The sequence below is a fragment of the Phacochoerus africanus genome, chromosome 5 (assembly GCF_016906955.1).
Source record: "Phacochoerus africanus isolate WHEZ1 chromosome 5, ROS_Pafr_v1, whole genome shotgun sequence".
NCBI classification, from domain to species: domain Eukaryota; kingdom Metazoa; phylum Chordata; class Mammalia; order Artiodactyla; family Suidae; genus Phacochoerus; species Phacochoerus africanus.
This window is the reverse complement of record NC_062548.1, coordinates 116,531,095-116,556,889: the sequence shown is the minus strand read 5'-3', so window position 1 is coordinate 116,556,889 and position 25,795 is coordinate 116,531,095. Positions and strand designations below refer to the sequence as shown.

Here is a 25,795-nt window from a genome sequence, read left to right as displayed (position 1 = left end):
GAGGAAAAGGAGGAAGGGCTGGAACCAGCAAGAGGGTCGTGTGGGTTACAAGCAGCGTGGGCCACCGAAGAGAAAAAAGAAAGCTGACAGTGGGTAGATGTCCGAGGGTCTCTGGTGAGGGGAGAGGCCCTCTGGGGCTCTACAACCCTCGGCCCAGCCAGAACGTGCTCCCCCCCTCACTCCTTGCTTTCCCTCAGCTTCACCATAAAAGGGAACGGCACTGCGCCAGGCTGGGGCGGGGGGCTGGGCTGTTGCTCTGGAGCTGTCAGGGGTAATGGAAGCCAGTTGCTTTGCGGTAGAGGGGGGCCAGGGCTCAGGGGACGCCTCTGCTTCTCTGAGCCAAAGAAAACTACAGGAGCTGCTATGGGGCTGGAACAGCTGGGTAAGGGAACCGACTTCTGCCTGTGTGCACCGCCGGCTAGGGCGGTCTTCCTTGTCCTGGGACCCCCAGCAGTTTGTCCCTCATGCTCTAGCCCAGTGACTCCTAAGCTCGGGCTGTGCCTTTAGCAGTCTGTAGTTCCCTTTGCCTCCCCTATTTTATTACCCAGCCCCCGCTCAATATTTCCCAGACGTTTCCTATTTAAAACCCCCAGCCCATGTCCCCTCCATGTAACAGTGAAACCCCAGCCATGTACTACCCCCTCGTGTTCCTTGGTGAGCAGCCTGTTCCCAGCTCTGCCTGGGAGAACGAGGGTCTAGGTTGTGAAGGATAACACACATTGTGTTTCACATCTCCTGGAAATTTGGAGCAGATCCAAGTGCAACCAAACATTTAGATCTACTGTTGAAACAGAACTAGATCCTGGAAAGTAGACGTTCTAGCCTGCAAATGACATGGGGGAAGGCTTTGGAAGTGCTTCTGCTTTCCAAGGCTAGCCTGAAACCAGCTGACCCAAGTGCAGGGAAACTAGACTCTTGGAGCCGAAGGGGGCCTTCGAGATCACTTTATAAAGAAGGAAACTGAGGACCAGAAGGTAACTGATTCGACCAAGTTTCTATAAATGGTCATTGATTTGACCATTTCTATAAATGGTCACTTGATCCTCCTTCCTCTGTTCCATCCGCCTTGTCAGGCTGTGGACTCAATAGATTGTCTAGGGTCAAGGACAGGCAGAAAATGATTTGTTTTAGAACCATCCAAAAATGCCCTTCACCTCCCAGAACTTCCTGTGCCTATGTCAGCGAGTCTTTATCAGCCTTGAATGGGTCATTTCAGCCTCGAATGGGTCATTTGGCCTCATGCCTGGAGGAACATTTTAACCAAGTTTAAAATGGTCTCCAGGACTAAACTAGACTCAGCTAAGAACTCACAAACCTTGGACAAAGCTGGGGGTAGAAAAACAGGTGGGAAGTGAGACAGGCGAAGCCTCATCTTGGGGGGAATTGAGGGAGAGAGGATTGAGGGGGGCATGTGTGGAGCTTCATCTCTGTGATGAGTGCGACTTTTTTTAACTCTTTTTTTTCTCTTTCTTTTCTTTTTAGGGCCACACCTGAAGCATAAGGAGGTCCCCAGGCTAGGGGCTGAATCCAAGCTATAGCTGCCAGCCTACGCCACAGCCACAGCAATGTGGAATCCAAGCTGCATCTGCGACCCACACCGCAGCTCACAGCAACACAGGATCCTTAACCCACTGACCGAGGCCAGGGATCAAACCTGCGTCCTCATGGATACTGGTCAGGTTCATTACCGCTGAGCCACAGTGGGAACTCCAGTGTGACTTATTTTTTAATAATTCAGTGACTTTTGGAGTTCCCCGTCGTGGCGTAGTGGTTAATGAATCTGACTAGGAACCATGAGCTTGTGGGTTCCATCCCTGGCCTCGCTCACTGGGTTAAGGATCCAGCCTTGCCATGAGCTGTGGTGTAGGTTGAAGACGCGGCTCAGATCCTCTGGCGTGGGCCGGCGGCTACAGCTCCAATTGGACCCCTAGCCTGGGAATCTCCATATGTCACGGGAGTGGCCCTAGAAAAGGCAAAAAGACACACACACACAAAAAAAATTTTTTTAAATAATAATTCAGTGAATTTTATTAGTGTGACATTTTTTTCAAGAAGACATGGTCAGGATTAGGCTCAGGGGTGGAAGAGCAAAATCTGGAAAATGAAGGCTGAGCCCTGAGTCCAAGAATGTTGCCTCCTCAAGTATCGTACCTGTGGGAAGTGTTGGAAGGAAAAAGAAAATGTGTGCATTCGTACAGGAGTCAACTCTGGCTCAAACGTCCCCCCAGCCTGGAATTCCTGTCTGGGTTTGCATGACCCAAGGCCCAATTCATATTACTTGCCCTTTTTTCTTCCCATGACTCAGTCTTCAGACAGAGAGCCGTGGATAGAAAATGCCCCTCTCTGCCCGTGCCCCGTCTGTCCTGGCCCCGGGCCCAGGAGCTCACTGCTCAGTCAGTGATGGTTGACTGCCCGAGTTCCTTGCCTGGTATAGCCGAGAGTTCCCATTGGATTAGACCCTTGGAAATCTCCTATCTTGGAGAGGTTATAAAATAGATCTTGTCCTAGTGCCCCAGGGACTCTCAGCCTTTTTTGGTCTCAGGAATTCTCTTGCCATTCTCTTTGAAAATTTGTGGCTGCCTGTCAATACCACCACCGCCACCACGGCTGCATTCTCTCTAACCTTAGTCTCCATTGCAGCCGGCTTGCCCAACATCTCAGGCCTCCAAGTGAACCCAGGAATTGGCCTCCCCAGGGAGCCCAGCATCACTGATTTCTTTGAGATCTCATAAACATTCGTGTCAGGCCCTAGGTCTTGGCTCCTAATTACAGGACTAAATGAAATGCAACCTACTGCCCTTAGGTTTCAAAGCCAACATTTTGACTTGATGCACTTAAAATACAATAGATGTTTTGATCTTAAGGGAGCAGGCAAAGGAATGGGTGACAACTGGGTAGTGACTAGATGGCTGGGGTGATTTTTCAGGTTGCCAGAGGCCCCTGAAGGGAGCAAAGAGGGGGCACAGCAGAGAGAGCCAACTCATAGCGGCAGCCAGGGCAACCCGGAGCAGAAGGGAGTTGGCTTCCTGCCAGGGCCGGGGCTGGGGTCTAGAACTGATGCGGAGCAAGGACAGGGCTGCACCTTCCCCTGACAGGGACTTTGAAATCAGGACCCTTTCCCTCACGTCTCCCTCGGTGCTGACCCCTCACCGCTGAGGAGCAGCCACACGCTGCCATTTCCGTTGGTCCCAGTGTTTCCCTTCCCCATCCTGTCTTGTTGCCAGCCTTTCTCCTGTTCTTCAGGCTCATCGTCTGGGCCCCAGGACCTCAGAGGCAGATCATTCAGAAGAGGCACGTTGACGATTCAGTGGCATCCGCCCTTCTCAGGGCTTCCGACTACGGTCCTGCAATCCCAGAATCAAGACCCACATTGCGAACCGTCTCGCGGATGTTTACGTCCATGGGGATGTGTTCCACTCACCTTGAACTCAGGATGTCCAAACCAAGGTCATCTCTCGTTCCTTCAAATCCACGCCTCTTCTCGACTTACCCATCCTGGCTCAAAGCCTGGAATCTTCTCTGGTGTCTCCCTTCACTGGGTCCCTCGTCACGCAGGCAGTCCCAGCCTTCTCTTCCAAGTCTGTGTCACTTTGCAATGTAGCATTTAGAAGACAGACAGTGAAGCCAGGGGATTTGCTCAAAGTGGTAGAGCTCCTTAGAGGAGGAGCTGGAACCAGCATCCTTGTGCCCTAACCCCCCGCCCACTGCTTTTGCCAAAAATACCTTCTTTCCGGGTGTGTATTGACCCCCTACTCAACAGCTTGTAACCCAAGCCCTTAACCAGTTGTTTAGCCTCTCCCTGATTTTCCCACAATCAGCTTCTCTGGCTTTCTGGCCCTCTCCTTCTACGTCTTCTTTTTTTTTTTTTTTTTTTTTTTGGCTGAACCTGCAACATGCAGAAGTTCCTAGACCAGGGATCAAACCCACACCACAGCCGTGACCCAAGCTAGGCCACTAGGGACCTCCCTGACACGAAGAAGAACTAACACTTATGCTACATTTACCATACACCGGGCAGTATTCTGAATGCTCCATGTGGATGAATTAACCCTCACAAACCTAAGAAGGAGCGTAGTGTCATTAGTCCCATGTTTTATTTAGGTTTTTTTTTTTTTTTGTCTTTTTAGGGCTGCACCTGTGGTATATGGAGGTTCCCAGGCCAGGGATCTAATTGGAGCTATAGCCGCCGGTCTACACCACGGTCACAGCAACATGGGATCCGACCCACATCTGCGACCTACACCACAGCTCACAGCAACGCCGGATCCTTCACCCACTGAGTGAGGCCAGAGATCAAACCCACAACTGTCTTGGTTACGAGTCAGGTTTGTTAACCACTGAGCCACGACAGGAATTCCTTATTATTCCTCACCATGTTACAGGTGAGGAAACTGAGACAGACCCCTTGCCCCAACCTGAAATCTCTTCCCTCTCCTCGTCTCTGTTCTTTGGTTTTTTTCCCCCAACATTGATTTCTTCCAAGAGCTCTCCTCCGACCCAGAGCACAGCATCCGTCTGTCTGCCCCCTGGCCTTCTGTCTGTCCTACCTTGCGTGCGTTCTCTGTTGGGAGATTGTGTCCGTAACCCACCAGAACCAGCCGCTCCTCGAGGAGCCTGTGCTACCTGGGCACCTCCACGTGACAGTTCTGGCCAGCACGTCTGCGTGGCTCCCCCAGGCAGCCCACCCCACACAGCACTGGAGCCAGATGGGGAGGGGGCGGCTGATGGAGTCAGACAGGCTGGCGGTTGGGGTGACTTCCTTGCCTGCCTCAGAGGCTTTCAGACTTGGCTCCACGTGAGGGAGTGGCTTCCTGCAGGCTGTGTAGACACAGCCCAACCTCCCTCCCTCCCTCCCTCCCCTCCCCCACACGTGGCTGACCCTCACCCCGACGAGCCTGAGACCCGATTTCTCTCGGCCGTTCGAGAAAGGTCTTTCTCCTCCTGCCCATGTCCTCTCCATGCAGAGTGCTGCTCCGGTTTCCAGAGCCTGTCCTCTCCCTCTTACTCCTCCGACTGTCCTGCCCGCCTCGGTGGTCTTTCTCCTTTTCCTCCCTGGCCCGGGGGGGCCTTTGCTCCTCTCTTCCGTTTCCTTCTCAAGCCCCTGACCTAGGTGCTATTTAGAGTCTCATCTGAGCCCTACTCTTGACTTGCTCTGTTACCTTGGACAAGTTACCTTCCCCCTCTGGGCCTCAAATGTCGCATCTATAAAAGGAGGCAGCTGGCCAGTGACATGCTCTCACCCCCGCAGCTTCGTCCACCCTTCACTGCTCTCCCGTCTGGGCTCCTCTCTCAGGTCCTCTGTCGCAGGGCAGGCCTGCCCTGGCCCCAGGAGAGCTGTGGCTCCAGCTCCCGTTCCCTGTCTAAGCGCCCAGCCCTGGGCCTCCTCCCCAGCTCTGGCCCCGGCTCCCCTCCATGTGGCCCGTCTGAGAGGCTGGCCCCAAGCCCGGCGGCAACTCCACATTTCTCTGTTTTTCCTTTTTTTTTCCCTCTCTTTCCCGGAGTTAACAAGAAGCAGATGTGGCGCACGATGGTTGGAGAGGTGGGGGGAGGAAGGGGGAGGCTGGACCGCCAGCCAGACGGGGGGGAAGGGAGGGGAGTGAGGGAGAGGGGGAGGCGGGAGGCCAGGGCCCGCCCCGCAGCCACTCTTGCGCCTCTGAGCAGCCACAGGGGCAAAGCCCTGTCACCCCCAGGATCCGGTCATTGGGGACCGCAGATAGGGAGACCAGAGGAGGGCCCGCTGGTGGAGGCGCACGGAGCAGCATCTGGGAGGGCCAGGGACCAGGCGCAGGAGGCGGGGGGCACAGAACACGCTCCCCTCAGAAGTGGAGAAGAGGACAGAGGAAGGAACCGAGGAGGGGACAGACAGGAGCCCGAGGAGGGAAGAGGAGGGGAGGGGGTCAGGCCAGGCGGCCGAGGAGGAGGCGTGCAGCTGGGGGCTGCCGGCAGGAAGCTGGAGACACGACCCGCTGTCCCTGGGAGCAGCGGCGTCCCCCGCTCCAGGCAGAGGCGCCAGCGGTCAGGCCGGGATGTGCCTCTGAGGGCCCCCGCCCCCACCATGGCCCCCGGCACCCTCTGGAGCTGCTACCTCTGCTGCCTGCTGACCACAGCCGTGGGGGCAGCCAGCTACCCTCCTCGAGGTTACAGCCTCTACACTGGGAGTGGCGGGGCCCTCAGCCCCGGGGGAGCCCAGGCCCAGAGCGCCCCCCGGCCCGCCAGCCGCCACAGGTAAGAGTCTGGGTCCCAGCCCCAGGCCCGAGGTGGTGGGAGGGTGGGTGAGAAGGGGGCCTCCTGGCCTCTGCCTTGCGAATGCTGTCGGGCAGTCTCCCCGCATGCAGGGAAGCGGCAGAGGAAGGCCAGCCATCAGGTGGTTCTTGACAGGCCCGCCTTCCCGCGGGGCACTTCCAGGGCCCCCTGAATAGAGAGGTACCCCGTCTACCCTCCGGGGGGTCGGTTTCCCCGCTAGGTACCCAGGGAAACCACCCGAGGGGCAGCGGCCAGGCCTTCCCGCCAGCTGCCAGCTGCGTGCCAGCCTGGGATTCTCGGCAGAACTTTCATCCCTTTCTAGGGCTCCCTCAGCCCCATCCAGGAACCCACGCTTTTGACACCATTCTCTGCTTCCTTGGGCTCTCAGGCTCTCTGGCCGCCTCAGCCCAGGGGCGGGGATGAATGGGGCCAAGACTATAGAACTTGGAGCCCCAAGGCGGGCAGGGCTCATCAATGGCTTATTCTCTCCTTAACCCTGAGCTGGACCCCTGCCTGCCCTGTCCTCTCCCCCGAGGGGTGGGTGGAAGCCAGCATCCGAGGGTTCACCAGGGGACCCAGCCAGCCGGCTCACAAGGGCCACGCCAAGCTGGGGATTGAGACAGAAAGGGACACGAATGAATGCGAGAATTCAGAGGCTCCCCCGGCGCCCCGGCCATGAGGCTCAACGTCTTGTAGCTGTGGTTTTCCATTCTGCGCCTCTTGTCCCCATCTTGAAAAGTCTTTATCGACTCCTGCAGCACAGGAAGGCGTGGGGGAGCTGCCCCTGCCAAAGCCCTGCTCCCACTGGTTCCCAAGGGCCCTTCATCTTTTGACCCTCCCTCGCCCCTCTGGTAGCCCCCGGGCCTTCGTCTGGGGCGTGTGTCTCTGGCCCTTGGGCCCAGGTGGGGTTGTGTCTGCAGGAACTGGTGCGCCTACGTGGTGACCCGGACAGTGAGCTGTGTCCTTGAGGATGGAGTGGAGACCTTCGTCAAGCCTGACTACCAGCCCTGTGCCTGGGGCCAGCCCCAATGTGCCCGCAGCATCATGTGAGCACTGCCCCCCCCCCAACCCCACCACTGGAGGATGGGGGCTTGGTGGGGGCTGGGCCGGGAGGCCCACTCAGGGAATTTGTACAAAGCGGGTAGCAAGGGGCAGGACCAGGGGCATCGGTCAGAGCCATTTTGAGGAGATGCTGGGGCAGTGGTTTGGCTGTTGGGATACGGAGGGCAAACCTACCCGGACCACCCAGCCGAACGCCTTTTCTGGGCTGGTCACACTCAAGGAGAGGAGTTCAAAGTCCCAGGACAAGGGGAAGAAGAACAAGGATTTGGCCCTTGGCCAACAAGCTGACAGCTGTCAACTGAGCAAGGCCACATGCTGGTCAGGAAGGGGCACCCAGCCTGCAGCACAGGCCTAGCCCACCAGCCAGTTGCGCGTCTCTGAGGACAGGGGCCCAGATCTCTGACGGCACAGGGAGGAGTTCCAGGCCTCCCTCTGCCTCTCCCAGGTACCGCAGCTTCCTCCGCCCTCGCTACCGCGTGGCCTACAAGACAGTGACGGACATGGAGTGGAGGTGCTGCCAGGGGTACGGGGGTGACGACTGCGCGGAGGGCCCTGCCCCAGCGCTGGGTCCCGCACCTACCACCCCGCGCCCCCGGCCCCAGCCTGCCCGCCCCAACCTCTCCGGCTCCAGCGCGGGCAGCCCCCTGAGTGGACTGGGTGGCGAAGGTGAGTATGGGAGGTGCTGGGAGGAGGGTGGGAGACCGCGCTGGGGGCGCGCGCGGGCCCGGCTGCTGAGGGAACCCTGCTCCAGCTCAGAGGAGATGGAAGGGAGTGAATGAGACACTTGGGATTCCGAGAGAGGGATAATGTGCGTGTACGTGTGCGTGTGTGTGACAGCGCGAGACACACTGAGCGAGACCCAGAGAAAAGGCAGGCAGCGAAGGAGAAGGTGCTCACGCGCGCCCACGTGCGGCCGAGATATGTCGTGGTTGGGAACAGCTGCGGGGAGGGGGGATTCCTTGGAGAAGCTCGGCCCGAGGGGATAGACCCTTGAGACTACAAATCCTAGCATGCACTGCAGCTGACTACAGGTCCCAGGCCCCTCAGTGGCCTCTGGAGACTGCAGGTCCCAGAATGCAGTGGTCCCCGTTGCCCAGCCCTGCGGATGTGCCGTGTTTGCCTGCCAGGGAGATAGATGTGCTGTCGTTATACAAACAGGAACTTCCGGCTGACTCGCCCATCAGCCAGCCAGAACCCCCGCAGCTTGCCTGGGAGCCCGCGTGTGTCCCTGGGGTGGTGTGGAGAGGGGCCGCCCAGAAATAGCCACTGTTGAGGGGGCGCAGGGCCTCCCCCACATTCCCATTTCCCTTGCTCTGAGGGGGTGACACAGTGTCATTCCCGTTTTTCAAATGTGGAAAAGTTTCTGTAAAGTTAGAGGCACTCTGGACGGTGGAAAGGACCTGGGCTTGGTGCTCAGACGGATGACCTGGGTTTGAAACTTGTCTCTGCCACGTATAAAACTTGATAGCCATGGCCCAGTTAATTAAGCTCCCTGGTCCTCTGTTTCCCAGTCTATGAAATGGAAAGGGTTAATGGACTCTGCCTAATGGAGCTGCGAGGGGAGAGAGCTGTGGTGGACAGCTGGCTTAGAGGCATTCAGTGCATGGAGCTTCCTGCCATCTTTTCTTGCCCGGGTCACCCAGCTAAGGAATGGCCAAATCAGCTGGGACCTCTGCCCTCTGCTTGGAGTTGAGGAGGTCAGCCCCTAGGAGGTGGGCCCTGAGCTCTGAGGTCTAGCTCCCCCGCCTCATCATGCCTTTCCCTCTCTGCCAGGTCCTGGGGAATCGGAGAAGGTGCAGCAGCTGGAGGAGCAGGTGCAGAGCCTGACAAAGGAGCTTCAGGGCCTTCGGGGTGTCCTGCAGGGACTGAGTGGGCGCCTGGCAGAAGATGTCCAGAGGGCTGTGGAGACGGCCTTTAATGGGAGGCAGCAGCCAGCAGATGCAGCTGCCCGCCCGGGCGTGCACGAAACCCTCAATGAGATCCAGCAGCAGCTGCAGCTCCTGGACAACCGTGTCTCCACCCACGACCAGGAACTGGGCCATCTGAACAACCATCACAGTGGCGGTGGCAGCGGTGGTGGTGGTGGCGGCAGGGCCCTGGACTCAACCCCGGCCCCTCCCGGCCACAGCGAGGAAGTGCTGCGGGAGCTGGAGCAGCGGCTGCAGGAGTCCTGCTCTGTGTGCCTGGCGGGGCTGGATGGCTTCCGCCGGCAGCAGCAGGAGGACCGGGAGCGGTTGCGAGCCCTGGAGAAGCTCCTGGCCTCTGTGGAGGAGCGGCAGCGGCAGCTCGCTGGGCAGGCCCTGGGCCGCTGGCCCCCTCAGGAATGCTGCCCTCCGGAGCTGGGCCGGCGGCTGGCCGAGCTGGAGCGGAGGCTGGATGTAGTGGCCGGCTCAGTGACGGTGCTGAGCGGGCGACGAGGCGCCAACCTGGGAGGAGCAGCTGGGCAGGGGGGCCACCCGCCAGGCTATACCAGCTTAGCCTCCCGCCTCTCTCGCCTGGAGGACCGATTCAACTCCACCCTGGGCCCCTCGGAGGAGCAGGAGGAGGGCTGGCCCCGGCGTCCTGGGGGGCTGAGCCACTGGCTACCTGCTGCCCAGGGCCAACTAGAGAAGTTGGAGGGGCTGCTGGCCAACGTGAGCGGGGAGCTGGGGGGGCGGCTGGATCTGCTGGAAGAGCAGGTGGCAGGGGCTGTGCAGGCATGTGGGCAGCTCTGCTCTGGGGCCCCGGGGGAGCAGGACTCCCAGGTCAGTGAGATCCTCAGCGCCTTGGAGCGCAGGGTGCTGGACACCGAGGGGCAGCTGGGGCTGGTGGGCTCAGGCCTGCACAAGGTGGGAGCAGCTGGGGAGGCCCAGCAGGCCGCGCTGGAGGGGCTGCAGGGGGTCGTGGGCCAGCTCCAGGGTCGCGTCGATGCACTGGAGGAGACGGCTGCAGAGCTCACGCTGCAGCAGAATCTCACAGCCGCGCGGCTGGGCCAGCTGGAGGGTCTGCTGCAGGCCCGAGGGGATGAGGGCTGTGGGGCCTGCGGTGGTGTCCAGGAGGAACTGGGCCGCCTTCGGGATGGCGTGGAGCGCTGCTCCTGCCCCCTGTTACCCCCGAGGGGCCCTGGGGCCGGCCCGGGTGTTGGGGGACCAAGCCGCGGGCCTCTGGATGGCTTCAGCGTGTTCGGGGGCAGCTCGGGCTCAGCCCTTCAGGCCCTGCAAGGAGAGCTCTCCGAGGTCATTCTCACCTTCAGCTCGCTCAACGACTCGCTGCATGAGCTCCAGACCACCGTGGAGGGCCAGGGTGCCGATCTGGCCGACCTGGGAGCCACCAAGGACCGCATCATCTCTGAGATTAACAGGCTGCAGCAGGAGGCCACAGAGCACGCTACAGAGAGTGAGGAGCGCTTCCGGGGCCTGGAAGAGGGACAGGCCCAGGCCGGCCAGTGCCCCAGCCTAGAGGGGCGACTGGGCCGCCTGGAAGGAGTCTGTGAGCGGTTGGACACGGTGGCCGGGGGACTGCAGGGCCTGCGTGAAGGCCTTTCCAGACACGTGGCTGGGCTCTGGGCCGGGCTACGGGAAACCAACAGCACCAGCCAGACCCAGGCAGCCCTGCTGGAGAAGCTGCTGGGGGGGCAGGCCAGCCTGGGCAGGCGGCTCGGTGCCCTCAACAGCTCCCTGCTGCTCCTGGAGGACCGGCTTCACCAGCTCAGTCTGAAGGACCTCACTGGTGAGGGGACAAGAGGAGGCTCGGTGTCGGGGGGACCCCTTTCAAGTCCTTTCTTTCTCTTCCCCCGACCCCACAACAACCTAGCCTTAAGCTCCTCTCCTGTCTCCTTGCCCTGTGCCACATGAATTACAGACCCACACTGTCCCACGGCTTGGGACGCAAGAGACGAGCCAGGTCCCAGCTCCCCGCCCTCCCCTGATGGCTTGGACAGGCCTGTGGGCGGGGGCAGGGTGCTGCTCTGCCAGCTAGTATCCCGCGTGGGCAGCAGGGGCCCCCATCACCCTGTCCGTGGAGCCACCCCCTTCCTTGTCCTTTGGAAACTTCTTGTATGGCTCGCCTTTAACTTAGTTTTGTCACCGTAGGGCCTGCAGGTGAGGCTGGGCCGCCAGGGCCTCCTGGGGTGCAGGGACCCCCAGGCCCTGCTGGACCTCCAGGACCTCCAGGCAAGGACGGCGAAAAGGGGCCCATTGGGCCACCAGGTATGTGGGCTGAGATCCCTGCTGCAACCAGTGTTCCCACCCCCCTGGGCAGCCCGGGGCTTGACATTCCAACCTGAACTTGACCCGGAGGGGGGCGGGAGGAATTGGGGCTTCTACATGGCTGATAGTGACTAGCAAAGTGACGAGGAGCTAGGATAGTCATTGTTGGCCAAGTGGCTATGGTGGCCTTACTGCTGCGTTGAAGACTAAGGCTAAGCCTGTGCAGGGCTGTGGAGGTGTGAAAGGCTGGGGGCTGGGCTTATGGCCCAGCAGTTGGAACAGAAAGGATCCTATCTATTCCGTCTTTGCTTGCTCTTTTTTTGGGGGCAGCATGCTCCAGGCATATAGAAGTTCCCATGCCAGGTATGGAACCAGCATCACAGCAGTGATAATGCCAGATCGTTTAACCGCTAGGCCACCAGGGAACCCCTGTTCCTTCTTTTCTCGATACCCCTTGCTGCAGCCAGGGGCTTTGGAGTCTGCATAGCCCCAAGCACAGTGGGAGATGTTTGCTGAGTGACTTACGAGAGCTGACGTACTTCTCATTACTCTGTTTCCTCTTCCCACAGGTCCCCAAGGTGAACAGGGTAAGTTCCTCTCACTCTATGCGGGAGGGAGGGGAACTGAATTAGGGTTGGGGAGAGCGGAAAGCCTCAGGCAGCCCTGAGGGTCGAGACCTGGGAGGGGAGGGGGCTGGGCAGCTCTGCACCAAGCATCCTCTCTGACACCCTCCCCACCCCCACCCAGGAGTGGAGGGGGCACCAGCAGCCTCTGTGCCCCGGGTGGCGTTTTCAGCTGCCCTGAGTTTGCCCCGGTCCGAACCAGGCACAGTGCCCTTTGACAGAGTCCTGCTCAATGACGGGGGCTACTATGATCCAGAGACTGGTAAGCTGGGCAGTGGGCAGCTGGGCACTGCGGGAATCAGGGAGGCGGGGCAGTGATGCCCGTGCTCTTGCCTCTTCAGACAAGCTGAATCTTTTCATTCTCTGGTTTGGGGAGACCCTTGTTCTTTCCTTCATTAGTCATTTCCTTCATTTAATCTTTTAATCTTCAATCATTTAATCTTCATTAATCTTTCCTTCATTTCATCATTCTCACCAGGAGGGCTGAGGACTGGGGTGGGAAGGGAAGAGCCCATCTTCCCACAGCTCTTTACGGGCGGCCTGCTCTTGCCCAGGCGCTGTTTTAAATGCTGGCGATTCAGAAATGAACAAAGCACCCATTTCCCCGCTGTTGTGGAGCTTACATTCTCGCAGAAGGGAGGCAAAGCCCCCAGTGGGTCCCTCCCTAGTCTAGGAGCTCTGGATGGGCTCCCAGACACCTTCCTGGCCCCTGCCACCTGTCTCCCTCCTGACTGCCACCGTTGTCCCCAGGCGTGTTCACCGCCCCTCTGGCTGGACGCTACTTGCTGAGTGCGGTGCTGACTGGGCATCGGCACGAGAAAGTGGAGGCCGTGCTGTCGCGCTCCAACCTGGGTGTGGCCCGCATAGACTCCGGTGGCTACGAACCTGAGGGCCTGGAGAATAAGCCGGTGGCCGAGAGCCAGCCCAGCCCGGGCGCCCTAGGCGTCTTCAGCCTTATCCTGCCGCTGCAGGCCGGGGATACGGTCTGCATCGACCTGGTCATGGGGCAGCTGGCGCACTCGGAGGAGCCGCTCACCATCTTCAGCGGAGCCCTGCTCTACGAGGACCAGGAGCTGTAGCAGGTGTAGACAGGGGGCTGGGCCCGACCGGACCGAAGTGACTACGCCGCCCGCCAAAGAGCCAGCGGGGGCGGCGGGCTCGCCGGGGTCTCGCCTGGGACTGGGCGCTGACTCGGGGCGAGCCGCCGTTTCCGTACCCGCCGCGGCACAGGCGCCCGGAGCAGCCTTCTTCCCACGGTCGGAGCGCGCCGGGTCAGGGACTCGGTTTTCCTCGTTCAGACTTTCGGCCTGATCACCGTCCCCTGCAAGACCCGGACTGCGGAGGAGCCAATCCTCGCACCCTTTGCTCCCCCAGCTGGCCTCTAGACCGAGTCCCTGGGCTCCAGGGCTCTCTCTCGAGGGGCCTCGGGACCCCACCGCCATACTAAACTATTCAGGAATAAAGACATTTGGTTTTTCTAAAAAAAACAAAATACAACACAAAAAGGCCGTTTACTCCACTGTGTGTTCAAGCGTAGACAGGCGTACACAGGGGACGGGGCGAGAGAGCCTGGGACCCCGGACCCCGCTTGCGCTTTGCGCTCAGCCTGGGTGGCTCTGCCAGCCCTTGCTCGGGACGCGCGGGCCAGAAGGGCTCCCGCCCCTTGGAGCCCCAGCGGGGCCCGCCTCCTGGTCGCGCCCTTGCTGCGGGCGTCCGCCAGAGGGCGCTGGAAGCCGGGACCGCGGCGCCGCTAGGCGGGCCTGCCGTCACGTGACCGCCGCCGCTCACCTCGCGGGCCCTCGCCGCTCCACCACGGAGGCTAGACTCGCGCTGGGATTGGCCGAGGCTCGGGGGCGGGGCAGCCGGGACAGCGCCAGCCGCGGCGGCTCGGGATGCCCGGCTCGGGCCGTAGCTGCGAGGTCCTGCTTCACGCCGCCCGTCTAGGTGCTGGAAGGCAGGGCAAGGGATGTCTTTCTGCTGCCACTTTGTCTTGGCATTCAAGAGGGTGCCCAGCCGCGCTTTAGAGAGATTTGCGGTACCTCGGAGTCCATCGGACAAATGAGGAAACTGAGGGCGAGAAGTGGGAAGCGGAGCCATCTCCTGGGCCGCGCAGCCTGCTGAGCGGAGGCCGGGGACCAAGACCTCGGGGTCTGCGCTCCCAGGCCCGCTGGGGTCGGTGGGTGTGGGGAGCAGGAGCCCGGCTCCGTCCCCTGCACCCCACTGCACCCCTCGCCGCTGGAGGAGGCTCCCTGGAGGAGGAGCTCAGGACGCGGAGGAGGAGCCAGGACAGCCCCTGCGAGCGGGACACGATCCTCCCAAGATAAGAAGCCGAGCCCGGGAGGAAGCCCGTCAGACGGGCCAGCCGAGAAAGCTCCGGGAGCGGCCTCATGGAAGAGAAGCAGATCCTGTGCGTGGGGCTGGTGGTGCTGGACATCATCAATGTGGTGGACAAGTACCCGGAGGAGGACACGGACAGCAGGTAGGGGCGCCCGGGCCCCTCGGAAACCTCAGGGACCGCTGCCGCCGCCGCCTTGTGCCCGGCGGCCAAGAATACGGGGCTGCGGAGCCAGGGCCCCGTGCCCTCTGCCTGTGGCCTTGAGTGCATTGTGTTCGCCGGTTCCCATTTCCACCCTGGGACCGGGTCAGACATCATTGTCCTCATTTTACCGAGTAAGCAAATAGAGACCCCGAGAGTCGCAGTGACTTATGCGAGGGCAAGCAGCTAAGAAGGTGCAGGGCCAGTTTCTTTGTGTTTTCCTTTTTTTTTTTTTTTTTTGGTCTTTTTTAGGGCCTTACCTGCGGCATATGGAAGTTCCCAGGCTAGGGGTGGCCTTACAGCACAGCCATTAACAATGCTGGATCCGAGCTGCGTCTGAGACCTACACCGCAGCTCATGGCAACGTCGGATCCTTAACCCACCGAGGGAGGCCAGGGATGTGCCGGTCGTGGCTCAGCTGTACTAGTTTCCATGAGGATGAGCCACGACCGGAACTCCAGCTTTTTCCTTTTTAATAGCAAGACCTATATGCCCGCCCCTCACCGGCACTGACTTCTAATATATTTACCACATAGAGATCTCATCTGTTTCTTTCAAAAAAAAAAAAAAAAAAAAATCGAGGTCGCTTCCAAGAAGATATGCAGTTAGACTGTTCAAGAGCATTTGAAACCATGATGTTTGAGCTTCACTGTAGCTCAGAGCTTGCTGGCTGTGCAGGCACATTTGGAGATGCTGTGAGTTGTGGGTAGAGCTGGCTCATGAGACTTCTCCCTGGTGCTGAATTCCAGAAGTTTCCCAGAAATCCTTTTGACAGCTGTCAGTCACAACATAGTGGACACCATCCCGCTCGGTTGTCTGGTAGAAGTTGAAGAGTCATGTGTTGGTTCCTATATTTACTCTTGATAAGAACCAAACCGTTAACACTGTAATCCCAAGACCACTTCTGTGCAGCAGAATCCGTGGCTGTCTCTGGGTGCAGTCTAGTGCTTAGAACACAGAGAAAACTTGCTTCCCGGCTCTCAATTGTCTCAGCCTAAGAACTGGATAAAAGCCTAGTTCAAGGCTGAGCTCAGGCAAGACACTGCAGCGCTGGCGGCCTTGAGGCCCCCTCATTCTTCAGGCATTGGGTGCACACAGCACAGGCACAGTCACACACTTGCCACACAGCAGCCCATGGGAAGTGGCTAAGGACCAGTTGCCTTCTCCTCTCTTTTTCAGATGAGGAAGCCAGAGATTTGGAGAAATTAGATTTCTGTGAGGCCACATAGTTAATGAGTGGCAGAGCAGTGGTGACACAGGCGTCCTAACTCTGAGCCTCTGTCATCTCTTGAGCTCCCCGTTCCTTTGCTGCTGCCTGTCTGATGGACTTGACCCTCTGCTTTGGGCTGCTTGCTTTGCCAGGGGTGCAGAGCACCCGGGTGTGCTGCTGGGTGGACCTAGCCCTCCTGCCAAGGTCAAGCCAGCCCCAGGACTTGGCGCACAGTGAGGAGTTAGGTCTGTTCTCTGCGCGGATTCTGGGACCACAGGCTCCTCGAGAATGGCAGAGGGCCCCGGGAGGCCACAGGGTGCCACCGTCCATGAGAGCCGACTCCCTTTTCCTCTGAGCTGCTCTGTCGGGAGACCAGAACCTCGCTGGTCCCACCCTGATGGGGGCTCTTCAGATGTGGGCGCTTAAGTGATTGACGCCTCTCGAAGGAGCCCCTTCCCAAGTCCTCCACACGCCCTGCCCTTCCGAGGGTACCCCCTCCCCCAGACCCAGGGCTTGCTCCTCTGCCGAGCAGGCTGGCTGTCCACAGGGCCTGTCCCCTGTGCTCCAGTCCCACCCGGCCCAGCTCCTGGCCTCTGCCATGCTTCCTAGATGAGCAAACTGAGTGCAGACCCAGCCGCTCCCAGCATCTCAGCCGCACCTGACCCAGGCTGTCTCCTTAGGCGGCTGCAGCCTCACAGGAGCTGCTGCATGGCACACGGCCAGACCCCTGAGCATGGAAGTTGGGTGTCAGTATGACTTCAAAGGGTTTCCACAGAGTAAAGCTGTAAACCCTTTCACTGAAACCTCATCCACGCTGGGACCCAACGACTTGCCATATTCAGAGATACACAGCGCGTGCAGGGCTTTGGGGGTCAGGAGACCTGGGTTCTGGTGTCGGCTCTGTCATTCACTGTTGGTGTGACCTTGAGCAGGTGTAGTCCCTCGAAGCTTCTCGTCTTTTCTCTGCATGAGGAGGCTTGCCCGGGGGAGGCGGGTCACTGTGGCTGAGGAGGGGTAACCCAGAGTCAGCGGAGCCCTCGAATGCTAGTGGCCCTGAGCGAGTGCTTTCCTGAGGTCCTAGGAACAGGTGGAAGATAGAAATTAATCACCGTGAACTTGCATTTAGCCTGCGCTGGGTCCTCAGCCACGACCCTTCCCTGCACGGAGCCTTAGCTGTCCATCTAGAAGTAAGAAGGCCGGTCTGGGTGCTTGCCGATGGGGAGCTCCCGGTTCCTACCTTCTGCAGGCCCTACCCAGGCTCAGCCCTTCTTGTCCTGGCACCAGCCTGCTGGAGCTGCCGGGACCCTGCTTGTGTGTTGCAGGTGTTTGTCGCAGAGGTGGCAGCGTGGAGGCAACGCTTCCAACTCCTGCACGGTTCTCTCCCTGCTTGGAGCCCCCTGTGCCTTCATGGGCTCCCTGGCCCCGGGCCATGTTGCCGAGTGAGTGGAGGGAGCAGGGGAGGCTGGCCCTCAGGGTGGGGAGAGGGACGCCTCGGCCCTGGGTGGGTGGGCTCTGAGACATGGTGAGGGGAGTGGGTGAGGGGCGGAGCGGGGTCCCAGCATCCCATCCCTCGCAGCTGTGGCTCATCTGCTGCTCGGGTGCTAACACCCGCTCCTGTGAAAAGTTTCATCCCCACAGCCTGTTTCCTTGGCCACTCCCTGGAGCCTGCTTCAGCTTCCCACCTTCTCCTTCCTTGCTTCCCACAGACTCTGCGGTGGCTGATGTGACTTTGCCCTTCTCAAGTCCCTTTTCCTGACTGTGCTTGTGCAGAAGGCAGTTAGGGACATGCTGTACCCGCCCTCCCTCGGGGATGTCCCGCATCCAAGGTCCCAGGGTCCAGGCCCACAGTTTCTTTTCCAGCTGAGGGGCAGGGCCGGTGCTCATGTCCCCATTGTTCTCTGAGGCATAGAGAGCTCCCCCTGCAAAGACCCCCTGATGCTCTGGGCTCATGCGGGGCCCAGACCCATGCCTCCCAGCTCATCGGCCTGGAGACTGCAGCCCGCAGCGGCCCACACACTTTCTCTGTGTTGGCTGCCACGGGGACCCAAGAGCCCTTTGACCCCTGGCACTGCCGATTCAGCAAGCACTTATCAGGAGGTGAGGCCTACACTTTGCCCACTGTGGGCACAGAGGCAGGCTGCCAGGCTGCTGGCCTGTAGAGCACAGCCCTTTGAACCCTGCTTTGAGAGGGGCTGCGGCCAGAGGCCAGCCCAAGCTGCAGCCAGAGTCCCTTCCACGTGAACTGGTGAGAAGCAAATAGGGGGTGAGAACCAGCCCTGTGCAGTGGGACGAGAGACCTGGTGCCAGCAGCTGCTCACCTGTCCACCTGCTTCAGCAGCTGCTGCCCTCCTGGCTAGAGCAAGACTGGGCCCTTGCTTTTGGTGGCAGACCCGCCTTTATGTAGCAATCGTGCTGACAGGTGGGCCATTCCAGATTCTCCCCGTGTGTTCAACACACACTGAAGGGGTATCCACCGTGTGCCTGGCACAGTGGGTGCAAAAAGTGATTTGGCAAACCGAACCCTGTCTCCCACGCTGTGGGAAAGCTGCTGCTTAAAGGATGGTTGCAATTAAGACAAGGAGCAATGCCCCAACACAGCGCCTTCCTACAAACCTGTATCGTCCCTCTTTGGTGCTGCCAAAAGTGGGGTCCAGCCATAGTAAGAAAGGCCAGGATGATGGCTGGACCACTGGGCATAGTTACCAGCTCCTGGCGACGGGACGCTGCGTGTCCTAAGAGCCAGGAGGGCCGGGGTGGCCTCCTCGTTGGTGCAGTCTGCCTGCGGGGCCACCCCCGGCTCACTCGGGTCCCGACCATACCAAGGGCCCACCATGCAGGGAAAGGAGAAGGTGGCGAGCGGGCCCACCAGGGCAGCGCCGCTTCCTGGCTGGCAGCGTGGAGGCAGGTGTAGCAGGATCAAGAGTCACATTAGGACTGGCAGGGCCTTCGGGGAAAGGGGTGCCATGGGGATGTGCGTGCACAGGGCACCTGTGGGCCAAAGTATCACCCTGGTAATTATTAATACAGCCCGGCCCTTGCAAGATACGGGCCACAGGGCCCTCCCCACCTCGGTTCAGACACGGTACATGTTCCAGGCCCCCCATCTCCCCCAGCTAGCTTTCTGGACGTGAGCAAAAACCCTTTCCAGCTGGCGTCAGACTGAAGCACAGGGTCAGGGTGGAGTTTGCTTCAGGACCTAAAAGAGTGTCCCTTGGTGTTTGGCTCCCTGGGCTCTCGGCTCTCCTGCCCCCTGCACAGCCTGTGAGGGTGGATCCCTGTCCCTTCCAGCTCCTCTGCTTGCACCCCGGGGTCCCTGGTGGGCCTGCCACCTACCCTCCAGACCCCAAACCCCCATCGAACCACGCCCCCCCCCCCCGGGTTACTCCGCCCGGCAGCTTTGTCCTGGATGACTTCGGCCGCTATTCCGTGGACCTCTGCTACGTGGTCCTGCAGAGCATGGGCTCCGTCCCCATCTCCACGGTCGTCGTCAGCGAGGCCAGTGGTAGCCGCACCATCCTCCATGCCCACAGGTTTGTACACCTGTCCGCGTCTTGCCAGCCGCCGCCGTCGCCGCCGAGCTCCCTGAGCAGGACCCTTCTTCTCTCCGAGGCCCCCCGGGGCTGCAGTGCCACTCCCCGCCGCAGGAGGTCCAGGCCGCGGGTAGCCTCTAATCTCTGTCTCCTTGCCCTTCCCTTGGCTCGGGCTCCCCCCCAGCTTCCTGGTGGCTGACTTCGGGCAGCGGGGTGTGGACGTGTCTCAGGTGGCCTGGCAGAGCAGTGGGGAGACCCCGTGCTCTTGCTGCATCGTCAACAGCTCCAATGGCTCCCGTACCATTGTGCTCTACGACACGTAAGGCCCTGGCCTGCCCTGCCACAGCCCACCAATCAGCTTCCTCACGGCCCCCGGGGCCTCCTTTGCACGCCCTGGGGGCCTCTGTCTTTGTATCAGAAATTGTCCCCATACCAAGCTGTTCAGTGATTCTGAATTGTTCTCAATTAGGGGAGAAGTGCGGTGGGAAGGAATGGGCTTTGCTCTGCCGAGCAACCTGGCCTTGGTCAACAGCAAGGTTGGGCCAGCAGGCCCCAGGGAAAACGTAATCCATGACTGATTCCCCCATAATTGGCCAATCAGCAGCCTGAGCGTGGATGTGGGGACCCTGTCCTGAGGACGGAGGGGTGGGAGACGCGATTCAAACCAGCCTGAGCCCTGAAGGGGGCCCACTGGGATTTCCGGGGTCAGCCCCAGCGTTGCCAGCCTGCAGCATGGCACGAGGAGCCGGGGTTTGAGAGTTTGAAAGGGATGAGCCCCCGCAAGGGTCCCGGCATAATGAAGCCGGAGGAAATGCCACACACCACTCACAGCCATCGCTGAAGAAAGAAGGGACCTTGGGCCAGCAGATCCGAGCCCTCCGGTGTATTGCTAACCTGGGGGTGTGTGTTGGGGGGGGGATATCCCTTTAGGGAGAGGCCCCTTCTCATATCACCCAGATTCTCCCCTGAAAAATCACAAAGGTTTAGTTTACTGAGAACCAGTGTGTGCCAGGTACTCTGTTAAGGGCTGAGATGGCCCAAGCCCAGCTGGCCTGGGGTTCTGACTGTTCCTCCTGCCCAGCATGCCCTGGACCTGAGGGAGAGACAGTCACCCTAGGACAAGATTGGTGACCTCTGGCCCTGGGCTCTTTGTGTGGCGGTGAATGAGGGTAGGCGTGCCCATTGGGCAGCCCTAGTCATCCGCCCAAAAAGCAACAATCTCTAGCACCTCTGACCTAGGACACAACATGGGTATTCTCAGGAAGCAGGTGGGGGAGACGTGTTTATTGCCCGCTGGCCTCAGTCCAGACTTAGCCACATCCATTATCTGCAGCTGCAGCAGGCCCGTGAGGCTGGGGCTCGGCCCTGTTTACCAGGGGGAAGCACCCCGGAAAAGCCCAGGCCACCCAGCCAGTTAAGTCGAGGGAGGATGCTGGCTGTGCCTTGTCTCTGGCCGAGGAAGGTCAGGGTCGACCCTTCCCGGGTCTCCACACCTAAGTCAGCCCCAAATAAACTCATCCTCAAGCCCCAATCTTGATCTCAGCATCATAACATGAAGCTACCAGACTCAGGACAGTGGTGCTGACGCCGCTGAGGGACACAAGCCAGTGGGACCAGATTTTGGATTTTGTAGCTTTCTGGGGGCACTGCTTGCTGGGAGCCGTGTGTGGCTCAGGCAAGAGGAGTTCTGGGCATTGCGGTGTCCCTGCTCTTGGAGCATTTTGGGAGATGGGGTCTTCAAGGCATGTAGAACTGGGCCCTCGCTTGACGTAGGCTGTGGCTGAGCTTGTCCTTAATTATAGCACAATTTCAAACCCAGGGAGAGGCCCCCAGCTGACAGCCTCCAGTCCCCTGTCTTGACAGAGCTGAGTGGGGCACGGAATGGTCTCGGGCTTGGCCTTGGCCAGAGTCTGTCCTGGAGCTAAGCCTCAGAAGCCTGAGCTCTAGCCCTAGCTTCCTGCCATGCTGCAGGCAGTGCCAGGCATAGGGGCCCCAGCGGCCAGTTAGAGATCCCAGCCCTGGCTGACCTCACGCCGCCCCTTCTCTGTCCTTTCTGTCTCGTGACTCAGGAACCTGCCCGATGTGTCTGCTAAAGACTTTGAGAAGGTCGATCTGACCCGGTTCAAGTGGATCCACATTGAGGCAAGCCCTGCCCTACCTGTGTTTCAAGGGCCTTGACCTGCCAGCCCTTCCACATGGTCCGCCTCCTTCTTGGTTTCTTGAACCACGAAGCACCTTAGAGATAACTACATCACCCCCCTCCTTCCCTCGCCGTCCTCCTTTATGTTTTCGGGTGGGAAAGTGAGGCCCAGAACGATTGGGTGACTTGCTCATGGTCGCACGGCAGGATGCAGGTGTTAGAAGCGGGATGCTGGCTCCAGGCAAAGTTGGGTGTTTTTTGTATTACAGGCCACCCCTCTCCTTCTGACTCAGCCTCTGGCAGGAGCCTGGCTGCGGGAGGCCTGACCCATTACCTCTGAGAAGACAGGAATGAGAGGGCCTGAGCCAGCTCCCAAATTCAGGGAACTAGAATCTTCACAAGTCTGGGTGGGAGGAAACCTTGAGAAGTCCCGAACTCTAATCCTAGCCCCGTCATTTATTTATTGTAGGTCTTTAGGCAAGTCATTCTTTTTTTTGTTTGTTTTTTTAGGGCCTTGCCCGTGGCATATGGAGGTTCCCAGGCTAGGGGTCGAATGGGAACTGCAGCTGCTGGCCTACACCACAGCCACAGCAACGCCAGATCCAAGCTGTGTCTGCGACCTATACCACAGCTCATGGTAACACTGGATCCTTAACCCACTGAGCGAGGCCAGGGATCGAACCGGCAACCTCATGTTTCCTAGTCAGATTCGTTTCCGCTGCGCCACGATGGGAACTCCCACTCTTTTATTCTTTAGTCTTCTCATCTGTGAAATGGGAGGGTTGGTCAGTGAAGTCTCCAAGGCCCATGGCAGCGCTAGAATTTTGAGACTTAGGAGGGGGTTCCAGCCCAGCCCCACCCCGGCCCCCCTTTTCCCTCACCCATAGCACCAGCAGGGAGGGAAGAATGAGCTAGATGGGCTGGGCAGTGCCCTGCTGGTCCTGAGCTGCCTGCCCTGCCCTGCCCTACCCCAGGGCCGGAACGCTTCAGAGCAGGTGAAGATGCTGCAGCGGATAGAGCAACACAATGCCAGGCAGCCTCCGGAGCAGAAGATCCAGGTGTCCGTGGAGGTGGAGAAGCCGCGAGAGGAGCTGTACCAGCTGTTTGGCTACGGGGATGTGGTAAGTGTCCCTCGCAGCCTCCCCGTGCCACTCGCGGCTTACCCTGGTTCTTAAAGGGAGTCCACGCTTTCTTGTCCTGCCTGCCACATTGGGGGTGGCAGTTCGTGGCTTGGGGATGTTGGCGGTGGGGACAAGGCGAAGAGGCAGACCCCCAGCTTTGGGCTCTGGTGCAGCCCTCAACAGTGGCTAAGGAGTGGAATTTTGCCACCTGGGTGGGTGCATAGGTACAAGGGCAGCCAGGGGGCTTGGGCAGGGCCAAGGCAGCCAGCCATGGGGCCACCTGCCTGGGAGCGCCTTTTCCTGGAGATGCCTTTTCTTCTGCCCAAACGACAGGATGGACCTGTTTTATGAGGTGCCCTCCACCCTGGGGCGGGAGCCACTGGAGGGTGAGAAGGGGACTTGCAGACGGTAAATTTGGAGAGTAAATGGAATCTGGGTGATAATCCCGGCATCACAGCGGAAGCTGCCTGGGCGGCCACCTTGGCTGCCCTTCAAAGATGTGGATGCCCGATGCCCCCCCCCCATTTTTTATTTGGTTGGTAGGAGGAGAACCTGGGCTGAAGTATTTTTTAACAACCCCCCTAATGTGTGGCTGGGTTCGGAGAAGCTCTTTGTTTTAGAGATGAAGTGGGGCCCAGAGGGGCACGGCTGCAGGAGGAACGCCGCCCGAAGGGGGAACCGCGTCCACCTGCTGGTGGTGGACTGCGCCTCAAGGTGGCGCTCGAGACCCGCTTGGGTTTTCAATTGTGAGGAAACGGCCATCGAGGCACACACAGGCAGGGGGCTCTGGTGTCACAGTTGACGTGGCCGTTTTCTAGCATCTCTTGAGCACGCGTGGAAATGCGCTCCTGCGGGACAGTGAGACGCCGTGCGGGGGCTCAGGCGGCCACGCTGGAGGAGGGGCATTCTCAGTGCCAGGCTGCTGGTGGCGAGGGACAGCTGGGGCCAGAGGGCTCCATATTGAGCAGGCGTGGAAATGGGCTCAGAGGGACAGCCAAGGTCAGCCCTCCTCCCCTGCCCGCAGGTGTTTGTCAGCAAAGATGTGGCCAAGCACTTCGGGTTCCGGTCTGCGGTGGAGGCCCTCAGGGGCCTGTATGGGCGCGTGAGGAAGGGGTGAGCCGGGGAGGCCAGGCAGAAGCCTGGGGTGCGGGGAGGGAGAGCCTCTGACCCCCGGGGTCTGCCCTGGGCCGGGGGTGGGGGTGGGGGTCGAGGCTGGGGGCCTGGGGCGGGGGCGTGGGGGCAACACCCGGCTGAGTGAGGGTGTCGCAGGGCTACGCTTGTCTGTGCCTGGGCTGAGGAGGGCGCCGATGCCCTGGGCCCTGATGGACGGCTGTTCCACTCCAACGCTTTCCCGCCGCCCCGGGTGGTGGACACTCTGGGGGCTGGGGACACCTTCAACGCTTCAGTCATCTTCAGCCTCTCCCAGGGTGAGTACCCCGGCAGGGGGCACAAGGCTGGGGCCTGCCCCTGCCCAGAAGGCCAGGCTGACCCGGCCACGTGTTGCTCCTCCAGGGAAGAGCATGCAGGAGGCACTGAGGTTCGGCTGCCAGGTGGCTGGCAAGAAGTGCGGTCTGCAGGGCTTCGATGGCATCGTGTGAGCACTCCGAGCTGGCATCCCTGGCTGCCGGTGCCTTCTCCCCTCCGGGCAGCCGGGCATGGGGCTGCCCTGCTCCCTGGACAGATGCAGGCTGCGGGAGGGTGCCACCTGTGAGCTGGCGTCTCACGTGGCAGAGCCGCAGAGCAAATAAACCTCCTTCCCCAGAGCCAGCTCCCTTCTGGCTGTCTGTTTGTCCTTGAGCTGCTCTGCTAGGGGTTCCAGAGGCCTTGCTCTTACTGTCCTTTGTGCTCCTTTTCTCTGTTCCCCAAAGTTACCTCTCACCCAGGTGCAGAGCAGGGGCCACCCAGACCCGAGTGGCAGGAGGGCCCCAGGCTTGCCAGTAGCTGTGCCCTTGCTGGGGCCCAGCTCTCCCAGGGGGAGAGCAGCCGGGCAGGCGTTGGGGACGGGGGAGCATGGGTAGAGGCCAGACTGCTGCCTCCTTCAGGAGGAGAAGACTGAACCCCTTGCACCGCAGGGAAACTTCAAATAACTACAAGCCATGGGAAGCGTGCCTCTGGGCCCCAGCGCCATCACGAGACTCTAGCCCGGTGGCCGCAGGAGTGTCCATGTGGCTGAGCCAACTTGACAGGCCAGTGGGCAGGGTGCCTGCTCTGTGGTCCGGTGGAGCCCCAGGGTCCAAAAACGGCTCCAGCACTGCCCCCAGCCCGACCACCCTACCCTTGGAGCCGCTGAGTGGTTTCAGGTGGTGCCTCAGCCACAGATGTGACCCATGACAGAAAGCGTCCTTTGCAGAGTTCCCGTCATGGCTCAGTGGTTAACAAATCCGATAGGAACCATGAGGTGCAGGTTCAATCCCTGGCCTTGCTCAGTGGGTTAAGGATCCGGCGTTGCCGTGAGCTGTGGTGTAGGTTGCAGACGCAGCTCAGATCCTGCGTTGCTGTGGCTGTGGTGTAGGCCGGTGGCTGCGGCTCCGATTCAACCCCTAGCCTGGGAACCTCCATATGCCACGGGAGCAGCCCTAGAAAAGGCAAAAAGACAAAAAAAAAAGTGTCCTTTGCCTGGGGGGACCCTGGCAATGTCCATATGGGAGTCGGGGCGGGGGTGTGAGGCCAGGGAATGGGATAAAGGGTGTGGGATTTAGGGGCAGACGGACCGGAATTCAGCTCTGCCATTTAATTAGCTGTGTCACCTTGGGAACAGTGCTGAACTGATGGAGCTCATTCCGCCCAGTCAGAGAATGACTGTGAAGATAAAACTCACAATGTATAAAGTGCCCAGCCTGAGGCCCGGTGTGTCCCAAGCTCTCAACATTGTTGATATGGGGCGGGGGAGCTCTTCCCTGAACTGCAGGAGGACACTGGGTGTCGGGGACCGGGGGTGGCTGGGCCCCAGGGCAAGGCTGAGCTCTGTTCCCGGGGTGTCTGCAGCCGGCTGTGGCCTGGAGCTGCACTCCCCCGTCGCGAAAGCTGACCTCCCGCCCTCCCGAGAGGCCTGTCCACTCCCCATCCCTCTGCAGCCTGAGGCCGGGGCTGGACCAGTGGATCCACAGCCCAGGGGGGTGGGTTCATTCTGCGTTTCCCTGAGC

The 25,795-nt window shown here is 60.0% G+C and overlaps 2 protein-coding genes and 1 long non-coding RNA gene across 8 annotated transcripts; 2 read left to right on the top strand and 1 right to left on the bottom strand.

Annotated features, from left to right (window-relative positions):
* Window positions 1-2,010: 2,010 nt before the first annotated feature.
* LOC125128254 (uncharacterized) lies at window positions 2,011-5,464 on the bottom strand. 4 transcript variants are annotated; one of them, XR_007135187.1, is made up of 4 exons: window positions 5,160-5,464; window positions 3,422-3,588; window positions 3,144-3,344; window positions 2,011-2,151 (listed from the first exon to the last, which is right to left on the bottom strand). It is a non-coding gene; the product is annotated as an uncharacterized LOC125128254 (long non-coding RNA). The 4 variants fall into 4 exon arrangements; XR_007135189.1 differs by having other exon boundaries at window positions 5,241-5,463; XR_007135188.1 differs by lacking the exon at window positions 5,160-5,464 and adding an exon at window positions 4,548-4,854.
* Window positions 5,465-5,615: 151 nt separating this feature from the next.
* Window positions 5,616-13,629, top strand: EMILIN1 (elastin microfibril interfacer 1). The gene is made up of 8 exons (XM_047782438.1): window positions 5,616-6,225; window positions 7,164-7,289; window positions 7,751-7,971; window positions 9,079-11,013; window positions 11,376-11,492; window positions 12,062-12,079; window positions 12,240-12,377; window positions 12,866-13,629. The coding sequence occupies exons 1-8, from the start codon at window positions 6,056-6,058 to the stop codon at window positions 13,192-13,194; spliced, it is 3,054 nt and encodes a 1,017-aa protein (XP_047638394.1). The 5' UTR covers window positions 5,616-6,055; the 3' UTR covers window positions 13,195-13,629.
* A 327-nt stretch (window positions 13,630-13,956) lies between these two features.
* Window positions 13,957-24,415, top strand: KHK (ketohexokinase). Of its 3 annotated transcripts, none has more exons than XM_047782440.1 (8): window positions 13,957-14,594; window positions 17,184-17,300; window positions 19,576-19,710; window positions 21,461-21,533; window positions 22,506-22,652; window positions 23,677-23,765; window positions 23,922-24,079; window positions 24,165-24,415. In XM_047782440.1, exons 1-8 carry the CDS (start codon window positions 14,503-14,505, stop codon window positions 24,248-24,250), a joined length of 897 nt encoding a protein of 298 aa, XP_047638396.1. In that variant the 5' UTR covers window positions 13,957-14,502; the 3' UTR covers window positions 24,251-24,415. The 3 variants fall into 3 exon arrangements, with proteins under 3 accessions (XP_047638396.1, XP_047638395.1, XP_047638398.1); XM_047782439.1 differs by lacking the exon at window positions 19,576-19,710 and adding an exon at window positions 19,257-19,391 and having other exon boundaries at window positions 13,960-14,594; XM_047782442.1 differs by lacking the exon at window positions 19,576-19,710 and having other exon boundaries at window positions 13,960-14,594.
* The last annotated feature ends 1,380 nt before the right edge of the window (window positions 24,416-25,795 follow it).